The sequence below is a fragment of the Pelmatolapia mariae genome, linkage group LG3_W, assembly GCF_036321145.2.
Source record: "Pelmatolapia mariae isolate MD_Pm_ZW linkage group LG3_W, Pm_UMD_F_2, whole genome shotgun sequence".
Classification (NCBI taxonomy): Eukaryota; Metazoa; Chordata; class Actinopteri; order Cichliformes; family Cichlidae; genus Pelmatolapia; species Pelmatolapia mariae.
Window position 1 is genome coordinate 8,997,025 of NC_086229.1, and position 20,885 is coordinate 9,017,909.

The 20,885-nt window shown below is 41.9% G+C and overlaps 1 protein-coding gene across 1 annotated transcript in view; it reads right to left on the bottom strand.

The window, feature by feature from the left end:
- LOC134624183 (protein NLRC3-like) overlaps positions 1–15,408 on the bottom strand; it is a 59,042-nt gene extending 43,634 nt beyond the window's left edge. Inside the window, 2 exon segments of the mRNA XM_063469170.1 lie at positions 14,908–15,002; positions 15,239–15,408. Coding sequence (XP_063325240.1) covers positions 14,908–15,002; positions 15,239–15,379 — 236 coding nt within the window. The 5' untranslated portion in view covers positions 15,380–15,408.
- Positions 15,409–20,885: the final 5,477 nt, after the last annotated feature.

A 20,885-nucleotide genomic window follows, 5' to 3' on the forward strand; every position in this document is an offset into this window, starting at 1 on the left:
TCACAAATCAATCCCTTGCATTAAATTATCTATCAGCCGCCATAAAAATACAAAATAATATTACGACATGATTAAAAGCTCTGTACATGAGACCTTTGAAGGAAAGGTCATCATCTTTCACTGATTAATCATTTTCATGTTTTTATATTTTTCTGCTATGTTTATATTCTGTGAATTCAATGACATTTCTCACATATTTGGGGGATTTTTAAATAAAAATTTTTTTATTGAGACGAAAATAAATTTGGAAGTAATCGACTTTTTTCTTCAGGCATCACCAAAGCACGTGGAGGCACATGTTGTATTTGGTACAGATTTGATGTCAGATGTATAAAACAAACACTGAGCCACAGTAACTTCTCCTTAGGACCAAAACACTGCTAAACAAACTACCTGCTCTCTAAGTAGAGATGTCAGTGCTGATCAATAATCAATAAGTAATTAATTTCTAATAGGCTTTTTTAAATGGTAATAAGCCATCTGTCAGCTAAACAAAAAAACATGGTGTATATCTGAACATGTAGCATAGAGCTGTATCTGTAAAAAAGCCATCTACACAGCTGCCTGATGCTTCTATACATGTTTCATTTATACCAGGCCGAGGATCTACCAATGTTTTTGATAGCTCATGATGTTTGAGTAAACTTGTACCAATATGCTGCTCTGTTTTTTTCCTCCACTCTTTTCATCTCCTCCAGTTTCTGGACCTTCTCTGTGTCTCCTTTCTGCTTCATCTTCTCAATCAGGAAGTCCAAGTGGACAATAGTGGATGCTGATTCAGCTTTCAGAGCAATCTGCTCCAGTCTGACAACATGTTGGTAGGACTCGTCCAGGAACTGGGAATTCTCTACTGTCAGCTGTTTCATTTCCTTATCAAGATTTTCCAAAAGACTCAACATTTTCTCACTTTCAGTTTTATTTCTGTAATTTGTCTGTTTCTTCAGAGCTTCTCGCATCTGTCTGATTTCTGTCTGTTTCAGTTGAATATACTCAATTCTCTCTTGCAGGTTTTTGATGCAGGCTTTCAGTCCGATTCTTTCATTTAACACTTCGACTGTGTTCTTCAGGTTTTTAGAACTACAATTTCTCATGAAGTCTGACAACTGATTAATGTTTTCCTGTGTAAGTTCCCATGAATGTTTTAAATATTCATTTTCTTCTGTTCGATCTTCATGCTGTTGGTTATCAAACAGGAAGTGAACAGGCTGATTCTTCTCATTTTTGGCACATTTAATGTTTGCAACTTCTAGAACTTGAAGAGAGTTTCTAGGTGTTCTTCCATTTGAGTGTGTCATCAGAGCTACAATGTTTTTCTCCATGTCCTTTCCAAACAGAGACATCACTGAATCAAAGATATACAGCAGTCGGTCACTCAGTCGACAATCAGTCGCCTTCATCACCAAACCCACTGCACTAATTTCATGAACTCCATCCTCTGATCGAAACAAGTCTAATAATCTCTGACTGATGATGTCATCATGTTCAGTCCCTCTGGTGTCTCCATATCTAGGAATATTGATGATGGTCAGAGAGTAGGGCAGAGTTTTATCTTCAAAGCCAAAGATCTCGTACACGATCACATCTGATGTCTGTCCTTCTATTTGACTCTTCTTCTCCTCCTCTATGATCTGAAACCAGACTCCATCCTCCCACTTCACTCCCATGGTGTAGTTGACCAGAGCGTTGATCAGAGAAGATTTTCCTGCTCCTGTTTCTCCAACAAGTAAGATGGTTTTATTTGGCCTGTATGAACTTTTTTCTCCAACAGTCATTCTGGTCAGAGATCCAATCTTCTGTTTTTTTGGTCTCAGCTGGTAGACAACAGGAGGTCCTGAGCTGATGGGAAAACTGTTTAAGATGATGTCTTTCAGTGAGATGTGACTCGTCCTGGAGAAAAAGCAGAATTTCAATCAGAGGTGTTACGACCCGTCTAGGGCCAGGCCATAACATGAGCGAGGCACTCGCTTCCCCCCCAAGACCCAAGCAGCCACAGGAAACAAATCCGTTCGTTATAGTGATTTATTTACAAAGTGATAAATAAAAGAGGAACAACAAAACGGGAGTGTCAACACTTCAGGGTGAGCCAAGGCCAAAATAATAAACAAAACAAATCTACACAAATCCCGCACCCCTGACCTTACCAAAACAAAGTCAAAAGTAAAGACAGAGTCTGACCTCCTTAACTAATTCAAAACAGGAGAAAAAACGGGTGATCAAAAGAAACGGCAGCTCACCCCTACCCACTCCAAGTCCAACACTTTCAAGCCGCACTGCAGCCAGCGGCTGCCACAGTTACGCTGCTGGGTAATGAGGAGAGACGCGAGGACCTCTCAAGCCGTAGCGCTCCAGCCTCCTTTTAATGGGCGGGTCCTCCAGCTGGAACCAGTCGCGTCGGGCCGGTGTATCCACGCACCAATCGGAGCAGAGCCCTGGCACAGCTGAATTAACATAAACAGATAATACCTGCCCAGAACAAACACATGAAAACACAAGTTCGTAACAGAGGGCAGAGTGAGTGCAGAAGTCTTTATGAGTACTGATGTCTGTAATGCAGCTGCTGTACAGCTCAGACTTTATTTTTTTTTACAAATACTGTGACATTATAAATGAAATAAAATCTGCAGACACAACAATGTATGTGGAGACAAATACAGAATACAGAAACCAGATGAAGCCAGACATGTTATTAAGTTTAATAATAGTAATACTGCATGTTATTCGTGTCAGAAGGAATATAAAATGAACAGGTAAATCACAGGGAAGCTTCAATAACAAAACTGAATAAAATATGAAAACAGAAAAAATGGTTGACCTTCACATAAACAAAGCGATAACAAATAAATCAAAACTTTAATATCCATCACCCCCGCCATCCTGTCAGTGTTCAACAAGTTTTCCTCTCCGCTTGTTAGAAATCAATAAATAATCTATTTTAGGTCGCACCTTTGTTTCACAGGAAACTGAGTCAGAGATCACTCGGCTTCACTGTCTAGAGAAACTAATATTCAAACACTGATTTATTAATTTAAACACCAGTGAACATCTTTTCACCTCATGATGTAAAACTAAAATAATACACATTAACTCAAGAAAACACAATTTAACATTAAATACATGCAAACTGAAGAGTCTATAGTTCATAAACTGAAGGTGATATTAACATAAATTTCTCACCAGATGGTGGTAACAACCCTCCAACATGCAAAGAAAACAAACACAGACATCCATAAATGATGTGTAGTAATAATAATAATGGATTGGATTTCTATAGCGGTTTTCAAGGCACCCAAAGCGCTTTACAATTCCACTATTCATTCACTCTCACATTCACACACTGGTGGAGGCAGCTACAGTAGTAGCCACAGCTGCCCTGGGACAGAGTGACAGAAGCGAGGCTGCCATATCGCTTCATCGGCCCCTCTGACACCAGTAGGGTAAAGTGTCTCTGGTGGATAGGCGTAGCTTTTGGTCACATGGTGTTGGTGGTGGTAGTAGTAGTAGTGACTGTTATATCAACTGTTTGCTTACAGAGATAATTTTTGAGTGAGTAGGTGATGGTGGAAGTCAAGTTTTGCTGACCGCTCAAGCGGTCAAGTTTTGATCACTGTCTGTCAAGGTTCTCAGTCATCAGGGTCATCGTAGTCTAAGAAGCTTGGAAATAAAAGCATCTGGACTTGTTTAAGTTGCTTGAAGACGTTTTTCCTCTCATCTGTGAAGCTTCTTCAGTTCCAAACTGAACTCAACTTTCCAGGCTCCTTAGACTGAGTTAGAGATCAATCATCTTCACTATCTACTTATTCAAAGAGAAACTGATATTCAAACATAGATTTATTACCCAAAGTTGATTCTGTTCACCTTGACATACAGGGAGTGCAGAATTATTAGGCAAGTTGTATTTTTGAGGAATAATTTTATTATTAAACAACAACCATGTTCTCAATGAACCCAAAAAACTCATTAATATCAAAGCTGAATGTTTTTGGAAGTAGTTTTTTTTTTTTTTTTTTTAGTTTTAGCTATTTTAGGGGGACATCTGTGTGTGCAGGTGACTATTACTGTGCATAATTATTAGGCAACTTAACAAAAAACAAATATATACCCATTTCAATTATTTATTTTTACCAGTGAAACCAATATAACATCTCCACATTCACAAATATACATTTCTAACATTCAAAAACAAAACAAAAACAAATCAGCGACCAATATAGCCACCTTTCTTTGCAAGGACACTCAAAAGCCTGCCATCCATGGATTCTGTCAGTGTTTTGATCTGTTCACCATCAACATTGCGTGCAGCAGCAACCACAGCCTCCCAGACACTGTTCAGAGAGGTGTACTGTTTTCCCTCCTTGTAAATCTCACATTTGATGGACCACAGGTTCTCAATGGGGTTCAGATCAGGTGAACAAGGAGGCCATGTCATTAGTTTTTCTTCTTTTATACCCTTTCTTGCCAGCCACGCTGTGGAGTACTTGGACGCGTGTGATGGAGCATTGTCCTGCATGAAAATCATGTTTTTCTTGAAGGATGCAGACTTCGTCCTGTACCACTGCTTGAAGAAGGTGTCTTCCAGAAACTGGCAGTAGGACTGGGAGTTGAGCTTGACTCCATCCTCAACCCGAAAAGGCCCCACAAGCTCATCTTTGATGATACCAGCCCAAACCAGTACTCCACCTCCACCTTGCTGGCATCTGAGTCGGACTGGAGCTCTCTGCCCTTTACCAATCCAGCCACGGGCCCATCCATCTGGCCCATCAAGACTCACTCATTTCATCAGTCCATAAAACCTTAGAAAAATCAGTCTTGAGATATTTCTTGGCCCAGTCTTGACGTTTCAGCTTGTGTGTCTTGTTCAGTGGTGGTCGTCTTTCAGCCTTTCTTACCTTGCCCATGTCTCTGAGTATTGCACACCTTGTGCTTTTGGGCACTCCAGTGATGTTGCAGCTCTGAAATATGGCCAAACTGGTGGCAAGTGGCATCTTGGCAGCTGCACGCTTGACTTTTCTCAGTTCATGGGCAGTTATTTTGCGCCTTGGTTTTTCCACACGCTTTTTGCGACCCTGTTGACTATTTTGAATGAAACGCTTGATTGTTCGATGATCACGCTTCAGAAGCTTTGCAATTTTAAGACTGCTGCATCCCTCTGCAAGATATCTCACTATTTTTGACTTTTCTGAGCCTGTCAAGTCCTTCTTTTGACCCATTTTGCCAAAGGAAACGAGGTTGCCTAATAATTATGCACACCTGATATTGGGTGTTGATGTCATTAGACCACACCCCTTCTCATTACAGAGATGCACATCACCTAATATGCTTAATTGGTACTAGGCTTTCGAGCCTATACAGCTTCCAATCCAATCCAATCCAGTTTTATTTATAAAGCACTTTAAAATACCCAGCACAGGAACAAAGTGCTGTACAGAAAATACATTAAAACAATTGAATAACAGAAAACAGCAAAGATAAATAGATAAAACACATAATAAATAAAATTAAAACAGCCCTATATTAAAATAAAAAACAAGATTAAACAGCATCGAATCACCTAAAAACAACTGAAATAAAAATAAAATAAAAATAAAAATAAAAACCAACATCTCACGTGGTGTCAAAGGCCAGGGTAAAGAGGTGGGTTTTCAAGAGTGACTTAAAAACAGGTAAAGAAGTGGCCTGTCTAATCTCTAAAGGAAGCTCGTTCCACAGTTTTGGAGCTGCTACAGCAAAAGCACGATCTCCTCTAAGTTTACGCCCAGTCCTGGGTACATTCAGGAGCAGCTGATCAGCTGACCTGAGAGAGCGGGTGGGTGTATAAGGCTGTAGCAGCTCAGAGAGATAAGATGGGGCGAGGCCATGGAGAGCTTTAAAAGCAAATAAAAGAATTTTAAAATGAATCCTAAAAGAAATGGGCAGCCAGTGAAGTGAAGCTAAAACAGGGGAAATGTGCTCAAACTTTCGAGTGCCAGTTAAAAGACGAGCTGCGGCATTTTGCACCCTCTGTAGATAGCTAATATATGATGCACTGACCCCAATATAAAGTGCATTACAGTAATCCAGCCGAGTGCTAACAAAGGCGTGGATCACTGTCTCAAAGTGCTGCCGTGAAAGAATTGGCTTTATTTTTGCCAACTGCCTCAGGTGAAAGAAGCTAGATTTTACCACTGCCTTAATCTGATTTTCAAACTTCAGATCACAGTCCACTTTGACCCCCAGGTTTGTGACAGTTGGCTTAACATACTGGGCCAAGGAATCTACATACACATTGGGGGTCTCAGTGGGGCTACCAAAAACCATCACCTCTGTCTTTTTATCATTGAATTTTAAAAAGTTAACAGACATCCAAGCCTTAATGTCGTCGAGACACTGAAGTAATGGCTGTGTAAGGTATCTGCCTTTTTTCTTTAGAGGGACATAGATCTGACAGTCATCAGCATAAAACTGGAAAGCAATGCCGTGCTTTCTCAGTACAGAACCAAGAGGAAGCAGATATAAAGAGAAGAGGAGGGGGCCTAGAACTGAGCCCTGTGGGACACCACACAAGAGAGGAGCGGAGGACGACACATAGTCACCGAGACTGACACAAAAAGTTTGCCCCGCCAAGTAGGACCTAAACCACTCCAGTGCTGTGCCCCTAATGCCCACCCAGTGCTCCAAACGAGAGAATAAAATGGCATGATCCACAGTATCAAACGCAGCTGTCAAATCTAAAAGCACAAGAACAACACAGTCCCCAGCATCAGTTGCTAAAAATATGTCATTAAAAACTTTTAAAAGGGCTGATTCAGTGCTATGAAAGGGTTTAAAACCAGATTGGAAAACCTCTAACACATTTTGCTTTTCCAGGAAGGCCATTATTTGGCTGTAAACTACCTTTTCAAGAATTTTAGAAAGAAAAGGTAGTTGGGAGATAGGCCTGTAATTTGCAAGAACCGTAGGATCAAGAGCAGGTTTTTTAATCAGGGGTTTGACTACTGCATGCTTAAAATCTTTAGGGACAACGCCTGACATCAGACTATGGTTTACCAGCTCAAGAACCAAAGGACCAACTGTAGGTAACACCTCTTTTAAAAGTCGAGGAGGGACAGCATCATTTGGAGACCCTGCAGGTTTAAGACGACCAACAGTCTCCTTTAGAAAGGACAGAGTCACAGGCTCAAACCTGTCAAAGACAGCAGAGCAGGAAACAGAGACTGAGAGGTCATGAGCACAAGGACAGATTTGAGCCCTTGTAGAGGAGACCTTCTCAATAAAAAAGTGTAAAAAATTTTCACAGGCTTCTGATGAGGGCTCGATACAGTCAGTATATGGTGCACTAAGAACAGAGTTAATAGTTTTAAATAAAACACGAGGGTTGTGGCAGTTTGACAAAATAATGTCAGATAAGTGTTTTCTTTTGGCATCTTTTACAGTTCTTTGATATTGACGCCAACAGTCCTTCAGCATCTGGAATGACACCTGTAGTTTGTCCTTTTTCCACTTGCGCTCAGCTCGACGGCAATCGCATCTGACAGCTCGGGTCATGTTGTTCAGCCAGGGCTCAGATTTAGTTTTAGGCAGCCTGGTTTTTAATGGAGCCACAGTGTCCAAAGCAGTCCGACAGGTGGAATAAAACCATGAGCTCAGTTCCTCAGTCTGGCTGCACAAAAAATCCGGGATCTGACAGATGTGGTCAAAGACTGTTGAAAAGTGTTCAGCACTGGAGGAGTTAAAAACACGACAGCGCTGAGCAGCAGCGCGAGGTTTAACTGTGGCACAGGCAAGAGGAACTTCAAACATCACAGGACTGTGGTCAGAAAACACAGCATCACAAATCTCTATGTTAAAAACAGAAAAGCCATGAGATAAAACAAGATCAAGTGTGTGTCCACGTTCATGTGTGGGACCTGTCACACATTGCACCAGATTAAACGAATCAATAAGGTTTAAAAAGCCCTTCGCCATGGGCATATCAGGACAACACACGTGAATATTAAAATCCCCAACAATAAGAACACGATCATATTTTGGCATGAATTCAGCCAAGAAGTCAGCAAAATCACCCACAAAGTCCTTATTGTATTTTGGAGGCCGATAAACCACCACACACAACACTGTGTGAGAGCAGCCCAACTCAAACACAGACAGTTCAAAGCTGGTGAACGACGGGGTTGATAGCTGCTTACATTTAAAATGACTTTTAAAGATCGTAGCTATTCCTCCTCCTCGGCCCAACATACGCGGGGAATTAAAATAGCAGCAATCGCCAGGTAGAAGATCTGAGAAGATGCTGCACTCACCGGCGCTCAGCCACGTCTCGCACACACAGAGAAAATCCAGTCCTCGGGATGTGAAAAAATCCTTCAGAATAAACGTTTTATTCGCTAGGGACCTAGCATTTACCAGGCCAATCCTGGCGGTGAGCGGCGGATCCCCGTCGCTAGCCGTCCTAGAAGCCCGACACAGAGGCCGCAGGTTCCGCAGATTCACACCACGCCGGCGGGGACGAGGAGAGCAGGGTTTTCGGGACTGGGACGTCCCATCCAGGCCGAGGACAGGTACCAGCCAGGTACAGACAGGATCCAACGATCGCCGAGAGAAACGGAGGTTTGGCACCGCTCCTTGTTTTCTGGATAAGGGCTTAAGAGAATACCTTAAAGAAGCTTTCAGCTTCACCAGGAAGCCAGCCCGGCGACCCCGGCGACCCCGGCGACGGCACTTATGCCGGAGTGGTGGATCTGGAACACGGCACAGGTGAGCCGGGATCTCCGATATTAGCGGGGGCAAAGTTTTATGTCCAGCTTGGTTCCACTTTGCCCAGCCTTTGGCAGAAGGTCGGAGATCCAATAGGGTTAGGCGATCATACACCAAGAGAGAGTTGGCATTTATTACAATAGTCAATAAAATCAAAACAAACAAACATAACACTGGCAGTGACAGACGGCAAGCCACACACACCGGCGCCATCTTTTCCAAGCTTGGAGTAAGACAACATGCATGAAGAGGATGATGTGGACAAAATACTCATTTGCCTAATAATTCTGCACTCCCTGTAGAGTTTTCAGTGGGAGAAACATTTCGTCACTCATCCAAGTGAACTCTTCAATCTCAGCGTCTCTTCTTTCTGAGAAGACTGAGAAGGGCCCAGCTTCCACCACCGATCCTGACCACCTTCTATAGAGGAACTATCGAGAGTATCCTGAGTGGCTGTATCACTGTCTGGTTTGGGAACTGTGCCATATCGGACCGCAAGACCCCGCAAGACGGGGAGGAGGTAAGTGAGGACGGGGAGGAGGTAAGTGACGGAAGTGACGAACAAGGTAAGGTAAGCGACTCATGTTGTAACTGACGTCAGACGCCGGAGATTTTGGCGGAAAATTAAAGCGAATGGTAGTTTAGAATTGAACAAAGTTTCTTTAAGCTTCAGTATTACCAAATATACTAATCAATTGTCATATAACTAACAACATCTGTTCTATCATGGAGAGTTTGGACGCTCTCCAAGATTACATCGACCGGTGCTTCCACCACCTGGTCATGAAGAAGGCTCAGAGTGCGTCTTCCCCGGCCAAAGTTGAGACGTCGTCATCTAAAAGATGTCGCCCGGCAGACTCCCCCGGCACAAAATCGCCTGCCGGCAAAGACATCATAGACATCCTGGAGTCAATCGATAAGCGATTGTCCAGTTTTGATGCTAGGCTGTCCCTGGTGGAGATCTTACACCGGGAATTTAAATCTCTGAGAGAATTCCTGGAATTCAGCCAGCAGCAGGTGGAAACACTTGCTGCGGAAAATGCCACGACTCGGTCAAATCTCTAACCGAAAATGTGACCCAATTAAACATAGAAAATAAAAAAATAAAAGAGACCGTTATCGATCTACAAGCCCGTAGCATGAGAGATAATCTTGTGTTTTCTGGCATTCCAGAGTCTGCCGGAGAGGACCCGGAAACGACCGTGAGAAGCTTTATTAAAACCCACCTGAAGCTGCCGGAGGACACGGTGAAAAACATAGGGTTTGAAAGAGTGCATCGCATCGGGGCTTCGAAGACAGGAAGCGGGAGACCGCGTCCTATTGTTGCCAAATTCGGCCACTTTAAGCAGAAAGAGCAGGTGAAGAGTCGCAGCAGAGAGCTGAAAGGAACGGACTTCAGCGTGAACGACCAGTTCCCCAGAGAGATCCTAGAACGACGCAGGGTCCTCTTCCCAGTCCGACGTAGTTTTATCCAGAAAGGCTCCCGGGCTGTCATCGCCGTGGACCAGCTCTACGTGGACAGACAGCTCTACCGCGACCCCGGCACCACTCCATGGCTGTATTGACCGCACACCAGATAAGAATCCGCTACATTATTCTTTTCGCTCACACTCTCTTGCATTAACATCTGTTTAACTTTGTAATATCAGTTTGCTAATCTAGTATAACGTCACCGTCACTCTCCGCCAATGCCTTAATTGGAATGTTTCCATTTTTATTTCTTTTCTCCCTCTTTCTCTCTCTTGTCGCTCACCTTGCTCTTTGGTTTCCTTGCCTCTCTTTTCCATCACTGCGGCGATCGCCTGTTTCCCTATCCATCCACAAACAACACCCTCTATCTCTACATGCTCACTCTGCACGATCACGCACACACATGCGTTTAAAGGCAACACATTTACAACAGCCACACAGCGCACACAGATATAGGACACACGCACACATTTGCTCATATTAGTTATTATGCACACACATAGTCAGACCTATGGAGCTTCTCGCTGCGCATTTTCTTCTCTTTATTTACAAAAAAATATGATGTGTTTCCATTTTCCTCACCCGTCTAAGCAAGACACACAGCGTATGTCATTAGCCACAAACACACAACTATGGGCACGCTAAGGTTTGTCTCATGGAATGTGCATGGAGCTGGCTCTAGGGAAAAAAGGTTAAAAATACTTAACCAACTTAAAAAACTACAGGCAGACGTTGTTTTATTACAAGAAACCTACATGCCTGTCACAGGTTTGAATAAACTTAAAACACCTGAGTTTCCTGATGTGTTCTCAGCCTGTTATAATTCTAGACAAAGAGGAGTAGCAATTCTAATACATAAAAATATTAATTTCACAGTACTAGAATTAAATGAAATTATTAATAAAAAGACTAAATTCTTAGTACAAAGACTTCGCCTGCAAAATTATGAACACGGTAACAAATCCGGACAATTTCTTGCTAACCAGTTAAAAATCAATAAAGAAAAAACAACCATATGTGCTGTTAAAGATTTATCTGGGAATACAATATATGATCTTAAAAAAATAAACAAAACTTTTTAGGGATTTCTATGAAACTTTATATACACCACAAATAAACCCATCTAAAAACGAAATTGATCAGTTTCTGGACAACATAACTCTTCCAAAATTATTAGACACCCAAGCAATGGCACTGGATTCACCACTGACGCCAGGTGAACTCCAGGAAGCCCTGATAAGTATGCCCAATAATAAGGCTCCAGGTCCAGACGGCTTTCCTGCAGAATTCTACAAAGAATTCTGGACGATTCTGGCACCAGTTTTTTACAGAATGTTGCAGGAAACCAAAGAAAATGGTAGACTACCACCAAATATGAACTCTGCAAATATCAGTCTCTTACTAAAACCAGGCAAAGACCCTGTATTTGCCTCAAGCTATCGTCCAATATCTCTTATTAATGTAGACCTTAAAATAATCTGCAAAGCTCTCTCAAAGAGATTAGAGAAAACAACCCCCCTTTTAATTCATCCTGACCAAACTGGTTTCATAAAAGGTAGGCACTCATCAACAAATACACGTAGATTACTTAATTTAACAGACTACTCATACAGTAAAAACATTGAAACCATAATATGAAGGCGTTCTGGGTCAGTCTCCAGCGCCCTGCAAGATGAGCAGTTCAAAGGATTCCAAAAATTCACTGTTGGAAATTTCAGCAGCAGCACTGAGGGGAAATCATCCATGTTGGACTTGGATTTGACTCTATTCCTCCTCATCATCATGATAATCATCATCGTAATTGATGTGTTGGATTATAATTCAGAGAAGGATTTGGACTCCAAAAAATATCTGAACCGCAGGTTGCTCTCCGATGTTACAATCAGAGTGAGCTCTTAGGTAGCAAAAACAACAAAGCTTGTAAAAATAGGTGAAAGAGGAAAGTTGTATAAAGCACTTAAAGTGGTCAAATCGAAAAGCGCTGTATAAGAACCAGTCCATAAACCTGACCACCCTCTTCACTATTTAACAACCAGCCAGCGGAGCTCCTTCTCTAACAGACAAACACAATAATTCTCTACAGTCCCTTTATTATGTAATACCTCTTTATAATACTTATAAAGTTTACCACTTATTTTTCAGATATGAGATAAACTATTCTTTATTTTTACTGAATAAACAAAAGTTCATATACAAAAAGGGGTTGCAAGATGAAGGGACTGACTGATTTTGATTGAGTGACCTCACCGTGTTTCGAGGAGAACCCGTATCTGGATCAAGTCATCAAAAAATTCAGATCATACCTCTGTTTTTTTCCATCTCTGAAGTTTATATCACACAGCGTGCTGACTTGTTCTCTGACTGCTGTCTCCAGCTCAGCCAGGGTCTCCTGAATCATAAACTGGTCACTGGTTACAGTCACAGCAGACCAGTCCTTCAGCTGGGGTTTATTGTAGGTAAGAGGGAGGACGTTCTCCAGGAACCTGAAGTCGTCTCTGATGAGCAAAGCTTCATGAAACTGCAGTTTCTTCTTTTTAATGTGTGTAATTTCTCCATCCAGCTCATTAATAAAGCTTTCTGCCTCCGTCTCATTTATTTTCTGCTTCATCTCGATCGCCTCAGACAGTCTGGTGAACTCTGTCTTTATGTACTCCACCAAAGCAGTCATCACCTTCCTGCTGTACAATAACGCCTCCTCAGCTTTACTTCTGCTGGTCTTCACTGACTGTTGAACCTCCTGGATTTTCTGCTCACGTTCCTGGATCATCTGATCCATGGTGTTATTTTCTAATCTCAGCTGGGTTTTCCTCATTTCAGCCTCGTCCTCCAGAGTCACTGTTTCATGTGTTTTATGGTCACCGCATTTACAGGACTGGCACAGAAACATTTGATCCAGTCTGCAGATTAGCTCCAAAGGCTCACCGTGATCCCGACATATTCTGCTCTCCAGGTCCTTAACTGGATCGATCAGCTTGTGTTTCTTCAAAGCTGAAATCCTCTGATGAGGCTCCAGATGTTTTTGACAGTAGGACACTAAACAAATTAAACAGGACTTCTGGGCGCTGACCTTGGACCCTGTGCAGTAATCACAGAGCACGTCCTCATTTCCTGCTTCTTCAGCTGAACTCAAAAACATTTCTTGAACAGATTTTTTAACCTTTTCTGCCATTTCAGCAATGACAGGGTTAACCCGAAGCAATGGCCTAGTGTAAAACTTCTCTTTGCACAGTGGACATTGCAGTACAGACAGAGTGCTCCAGTAGTCTGTTATACAGTCCAAACAGAAGTTGTGTCCACAGGGAATCGACACAGGTTTAGTGAACACACTCAGACAGACCGGACAAAGAAGACTGTCCTCCGTCACCAGAGCCGATGCTGCAGCCATGTCTGCAGTATACAAGGAGAGCTAATATTACCACAGTATAAAGTCAATATAATCCTCATTTATCATTATCAGAGTTCAATATACAAAAAAGCAACAATGATACTGAAAAAATGCAACTGTACCTTCTGTATGAAGACTGAGCGGTGTAAATGAAAGAAACAGTCTCTTCTTTTTTTTACTTTCTACTGAAGCACTGACCACATCGTCTCCAACCACTTCCTCATTTGAGTAGAACAAATCAACTCTTTAGAAAACAGCCCATGAAACTCTCACAGGTTAAACAGGTTCACTGGGAATCTGATCAGCATGACGACAACAGCTCAGAATGAACTCCTGGATTCAAACCTCCACCTTAAAGAAAAACAAAGTGGATAAAAGTTTGAACGTGCTCAGAGGAACGAGTTAAGAGGAACGAACAAAGGGGAGTTCTGACTCCGCCCACTGAGACTTGCAGTTTGTTCCTGCATCTGTGATCTTTATCTCTGGCATGAGGCTCTGAGCCCAGGAACTGAAGTGAGTACACTGCTGTACTGATATCAGCTACATGTCAAATCCTTCACAACATTACAGTAATTTCATCATCACTGAGTTCACAGCTTGAGGCTTTTTTTCTCATGAACATTCAAGAACAAATGCTTAACACGGCCTATATTGAAAAGAAAAGTAGAAACTAAAAGCCACAAAATGAAACTAAACTGGGTACTCCTGTGTTAGCCTGATATCATGAGCACAGTCCAAATGTTAAAAATGCCCGTAAACACTTTTAAACCTGTGAAAAACCTTTTTAGAACAGTTTAAGCTGTTATATGTTGAACTCTTGGCTGACATCATATTAAGTGCTGTGGATTCAGAGTATGATGTCACTCAAGTTTACATGTTTGAAGGCAGACGAGTCAGTACTTTTGGTAATACAGTGTAAAGTTGCACTGATTGATTTCCATGAACAGTATGGTGGGATTTATCCACTACATCCACACCACTGTGGTTCAGTGTTGTCCTGATGGAGTCTCATCAACAGCAGCCAGTATGATCCAGGCTTTAGCTGCTGGGTCTCTGTGTGACCTCTCAGACTGTTTAACAGATCAGACACAAAGAGAATCAGAGCAGCTCTTTAAAGACAAACATGAACCCACTCAGGTCACACTTTCCCCACAGATATGAGCATCACTGTCCTCAAACAGCAAATGACCAAGTCTAACATTTGGATCTTTTCTCTTTCATTGTTTTCTTTTTAATGAATCTTTGTAACAATCTGAGGATGTTTCAGGTCAGATTTATCCAGGAAACACAAACATGTAAAGGAGTCATCACAGCTCTCTGACCTCGTTGGTCCAGGTTCACCACTGAACTGTGGAGGTAGACCTTTGGACCGGTCACTCCTCACAGACGGACAGCTGGACCCTGCAGACTGTGACCTCTGACCTCTGCAGACACAAACATGATTGAAGCAGCTGTGATCACACAGACTGCAGATAATGCAGCTGTTTCCTGTCAGTAACATCCTCTTAGATTAGAGTTCAGCTTTTTACAGGAAAACTGGACAAAACTGATTTTTGTTACAAATTCATTTTCATTTCCTCTCAGCTCACAAACACAGAAAATCAACCAGAATCAACACTGATTATAATGTCAGTGCAGAATTATTTCTGTTACTCAGTGAGTTCAGCTCTCTGACCTCGTTGGTCCAGGTTCACCACTGAAGTCTGGATTTCGATCTTTGGACCGGTCACTCCTCACAGACGGACAGCTGGATCCTGCAGACTCTGCTCTGTCCTCCTCTTCCTCCATCATCATCTTCTTGTGGACTTCAGTCAGTCTGAGAGGTAAACCACAAACACTCAGTGAGTTCACATTAACAGAAGTAACTGAGTTACAGTCGCTGACCTCTGACCTGTCAGGTAACCTAGAAACCAGGTCACATGATCTACATCAGGAATCACAGAAACCTGATCTCACCTGCTGACTCTGACATTTAAGACCTTCCAATAACAAAACACAAAAAGCAAGAAACTGACAGAACATTAGGAACAGCAATCAGTCTGATACAGTCAGCTCTCTGCAAACTCCAACCTCAGTATGTATTAAAGCTCTTTTATGGTCACTCAGACACTTTAGGATCACATGATGTTCACACATGATATCTGTGACTGTCTCAGTTTAATATGTAACATTGATGTTGATGCAGATCTCAGCTCCACATCAGCTCTGCTGAATAATCCAAAGTTTCTGTGACATCAGGAATCAGACGCTGTCATGAGCACACCTCCATGTTTCTGTTTCTCTGACAGTCTGATTTTTAAACAGTCTGACTTTATTCCTGGAGACGCATGAATCACATGTTTAATCCACATTTGGACTGTTTTGTCTCCTCAGTTTGAATTGAAGTTGTTTAATTATGAGTGAAACTAAAACATCACCTGACAGCTGTAATCAGCACCAATCAGCTGTCAGAGCTCATGGTGTTTGACTCTGAGACTCATTCACAGTCTGCTGCTCAAACTCTGCTTTGTTGAATTAGAGGACATGTAACTCTGATCCACAGCAGAGGAGTTCACCTGATGTTCACATGAAGTGGATCCACAGTGAAACTTCTCAGTTTAGAAACACTCTGGAGACCTGATCATTGTTCCCATGCTGTCCTTACTCAGATAATTTTCTTGTTTAAAAACCTGAGAGATGTTTGCATAGTTTCATCAGCAATGTAAACTGAGTCTTGTCTCCAAAGCTACACACAAATCACTGTGTAACCAGTTTCTGCTTCACCATGCTGTAACAGGCTGGCCCAAATAAACTCCTCCACTCTGTGTTGTGTTGTATTTTTTTTAAGAAGACAGAGTCTCTGGTTGATCATTGCAGATTTATTTCCTGAATGGAAACATAATGGTGTCAGGACAGTGCAAATGGCTCGCCACACACCACTCTGCACAGCATCCTACAGCAGAACAAGTTTTACACAGTTTTACACAATATTAATAAATATTAATAGTACATAAAACTGGTGTCAGTCGCTGTTTCCCCATCGCACTGGCATTTGTGGCAAGTGGAATAATATTATATAAAAACTGTTATAACTGCACACATTTTTAAATGTTGGTTTATAACAGCAATAGAAATCACACAAAATGAATTATTTTTTTACACAGTAACATACATGATATGTTTATAGTCAGGGCTGCACATAAGTGGTATGCAGGTGCGCATTCGCTGTCAAAATAAAAGTATTCCTGGAAATTCAGAGAATACGCACTTCTTTTGCGGTGGAGGAACACCAAAGTAATTGCTTATGGAGCTTGCTTCTTCGACATCTTTAAGAGTTCTGAACAAATGTCTGTCCTCCTCCAGAACATCTAATGTACGCAAACGAGCGTTCCAACTTCTTATCTGGTACGCGTCTTTTATTTTGACAGCAAATGCGCACCTGCATACCACTTATGTGCAGCCCTGACTATAAATCATGTATGTTACTGTGTAAAAAAATAATTCTTGATCCATCAGAAGTGTAAGTGGGTAAGTCAGAGTTGCTAAGAATGAAAGTTTCATAGAAGATTCCACAGGAACTGCTTGGGGTCATTTTTGACCCCACTTGTGGAAGAGTGGGGTAGTGATACAAAAACTGCATTTTTTTTAAATTAATGAAAAAATAAATAAAAATGCAAATGGTCTCATGTTACAAACATGTTTTATGAGGAATACCTGGAATATGAATATATTACAACTTTGCATTTTAAAGATTTTGAAGAAAAACAACCCATGGGGTCATTTTTGACCCCACGTGTGCATCTAAGGGTTAAACCAAAATTCTGCGCAGAGGGGGATCATTCAATGTAACAAGCAGATCTGAGGGGCAGTCCCTCAGTCCTACACATATACAGCCTCACCCTTCGGGGGGCGGTGGTCCCCATGAGCTTCAAAACATGCTATAAAACCCTGGGGATTCCCTTATATGGCAACAACAGCAACTCATGTCCAGACTGTGTAGAGGTGTGTGTGTGTCTGTCCGGTACCAGCCTGTGCTGATACTTAGGGTGTGTGTATGTATATGTGCTACGTAAGCATGTGCAAGTGGATGGTGGACACATGATCAGTAATGAGAAACACGATTCATGAAACCAACATCTTACTGAAACATTGCTCATGACATCTGTCTGCTTTTACCCTATTCTGTACATACCTATCCACCCCCAGCTATGGCTGCCTATTTCCTTTTATGACAGGCAGACCCCCACTGTCAGTAAATTTCCTCTCTCTCTACACAATTACACACCCAAATCCTTTCCTATTCCTCTGATCTACCCTATCATCTAAAGAAACCTGAACACAATTCAAATCATTTATTTTCTTGTACTCACACTTCCCTTCAAGACCTTGAAAAGGACAAAATCATTGACTGCCCTACATATCATTGCCTATATCCAGGGGATGCCATACCCTGCATTTACAGACTTCCTAAGAACCACAAAGAAAGGAGAAGGAGTGGGACTCCAAAGAAGGAGTCCGACTCAGACCCATTGTCAGCAGCATAAACTCAGCCACTTACAACATTTCAAAACACCTTGCTACCATCCTTGCACCTCTTCTGGGGAACACCTCACATCACATCAAGAACTCCACCGACTTCACTGACAAGGTCCAGAAACTTACCCTGGATCCAAATGAAACCATGGTTTCCTTTGATGTAGTCTCTCTCTTCACTTGCATACCCACCACGAAGGCAGTGGAGACTGTCAGAAAACGACTACAAGAAGACAGCTCCTTGGAAGACAGGACCAACTTCACACCCGATCAGACCTGCACACTGTTAGACCTCTGCCTCACCACTACATACTTCAAATTTCTAGCCAACCTTTACATGGAGGAAGTGGAAAGAAAGGCTCTTGGCTCTTTTAACCCTTGTGTGGTGTTCATATTTTTGTTACTCAGCCAGTGTTCATGGGTCTGGTGGACCCGCTAGAGTTTTGGCTTTCCAAATTAACACTATCAAACAATTTTATGTTAAATTACTCAACAGATCTTTACTTCATCCCAATTACAAGCCATATGAACAGCAAACATGGTTAATTTTTTCCCTTTACCTTTGTTAGATCACATTTATGAATTAATGTGCTTCTCGTTTTTTTTATTTTTTTTTTATAAAATGTTATAAAAAAATTATATCAGTTATAATCAAGTGGAGTGAGTGGAAAGACACAACACATTTACACGTGAAGCAATATGTTTCACAACTAAATGGGATCAGCTGCTCATAAATGGTGACATTAGGCCCAGGGTTGTAAAACAAGGGGAGGTGGTGCAGCCACTTATCCCACACTGTCCTGAAGACAGCTAGCTTGTCTCTCTGCCGTCGAGCTGGTCTGTCGTCTCGGTTATCAAAACGGATAATCCTGGAAATTTTGTGGAAGTTTTCCAGAGACATTGATGCACGGAAAGGTTCTTGCTGGTTTCTGCATCCCACAGGGTTTCTGTGGATTCCCCTTTGGACCTGAAAACTCCTGCAAGGATGAGAACCCCAAAGTGAAATGCATTCAGAGGGAAAAGATCATGATTAACTTTTGTTTCAGGGTAATGATTTATTTAAACCTATAAACTGATATCAGGGTGCAGCAACTGAGCTTTGACCTGAGAGCTGCAGCTTAAGACTCTTTTATGATTTACTGTTTAATGGCTGTTTTAAACTGTTTAAGCTTGCAGAGACACCCACATCTACTCTAGACAATTATTAGCGAAATGCTATATACAGTGTGGGCGTTATATTAGAGTGTGGTAGCTGATCTTTGTCCTGTGAGCTGCAACTTCAGACTGAGGGAGAAGAAGCAAAGGATCTTCTCTGTTTCTACACAGACCTGCTACAGACAGCAGAGAGCTGCAGACTGAAGAAGTTGATGGGAAGAAGCTGAGTAAGTGCAACTTTGATTCATTCCAGTCTCTGAGGTCTCCTCTTCATCACAGAGCAGCTTGTTTGTTTGTTAGCATGTTTCTGCAGAGAACACATGCAGTCTTGTTTCATCTCTGACGTCTGGTGTTGGATAAAGACTCCAAAGTCTCCAACATCCAGCTCAGAGCCTTTCAAACAGAGTGTGCGGGTAGAGATTTGTTCTCCTCACATCACATCAGACTAACAGTCTGTGTGGACGTCTTCATCAGACTGCGCTGCAGGTCAGTACCAACATCATGAAACGTTTCTCACACATCTGCCACTGTTTGATCCTCTTTAACAGAGGAAGTGTGACTGTGCTGTGATGTTTCGTCACACTCAGTGTTCATGTGGACCCTGAACAGGCTCACAGTCAAACTATCAAACTGGAGTCCTGATATGAGAACCTGCTTCAGACGCTGGACTACAGTTTGACTCTGAAGTTGTTTTATGAAGGATCAGAGTTCATGTTTGTCTGTTAAATATTCTCCAGAATTCATGGAAAGTATGTAACAGGACTCAGTGAGCGCCCCCTGCTGATTGCCTCTGAGTGCTGCTGTCAGTCTCCAGTGATCCTGTAGATGGATTTATGGAGACTTTGAGGGATTCACTGCAATCCCGCTGTAGTTAGTCCCTCACAGCTACACAACTACACTTGCAGTTTTAATTTCCAGCTCAGTGTCATCTGTGCAGCAACATTTCTTAATCTGGCACTTTTCCTTTATCATTTCAATTTTTCAATTTATCAGGAAACTTTGAAATCACAGCATTCAAACTGTTTAAACACACAGTGTCAGACTGCTGATACTGACAGCTCACACATGAAGTCACAGTTCAAGATTTGTCTCCAAAGCTGCACAGAGTCATAAAAACTGAGCCGTATTGAGCAAAATAGATTGTGTCATTGATGCTGATAATAATTAATGTGACATATGAGACATATGACGTAACTTCCTGTTCCCTTAAATAACCGCTTCACTGCGTTCTGACTGTGTGCTGTAATAGTGGGAATAACACCAATGGAAAGTTGTCATTGATGTGATGTGCTCATGAAAAAGCCGCCGACAGTTTGAACCTCACTAGCTCAAACCAAAGTCCTTCTAGAAGGAAGTGCAGCAGCGTGGCAGCCATCTTAAAACCCCTCTGGGTGCTTATTTGGGCAGCTTTCTGAAGCATGACCTAAATTAACATTAATTTTAATGGTACTAAAAACTGCGTGTATGGAAAAACACTGATTTAAAATACTTCAAGAATCTGCTGTCTGCCACACAGTAAGTTCTAAAGTTTTTTGGGAGTTCTTCTTTTACACCCATCTTTACTTTCAGGGAAATCTCCCACAGATTTCAGTTTAAGATTATAGTGCTGTCTCTCTGTGATAAAATCTCAGTA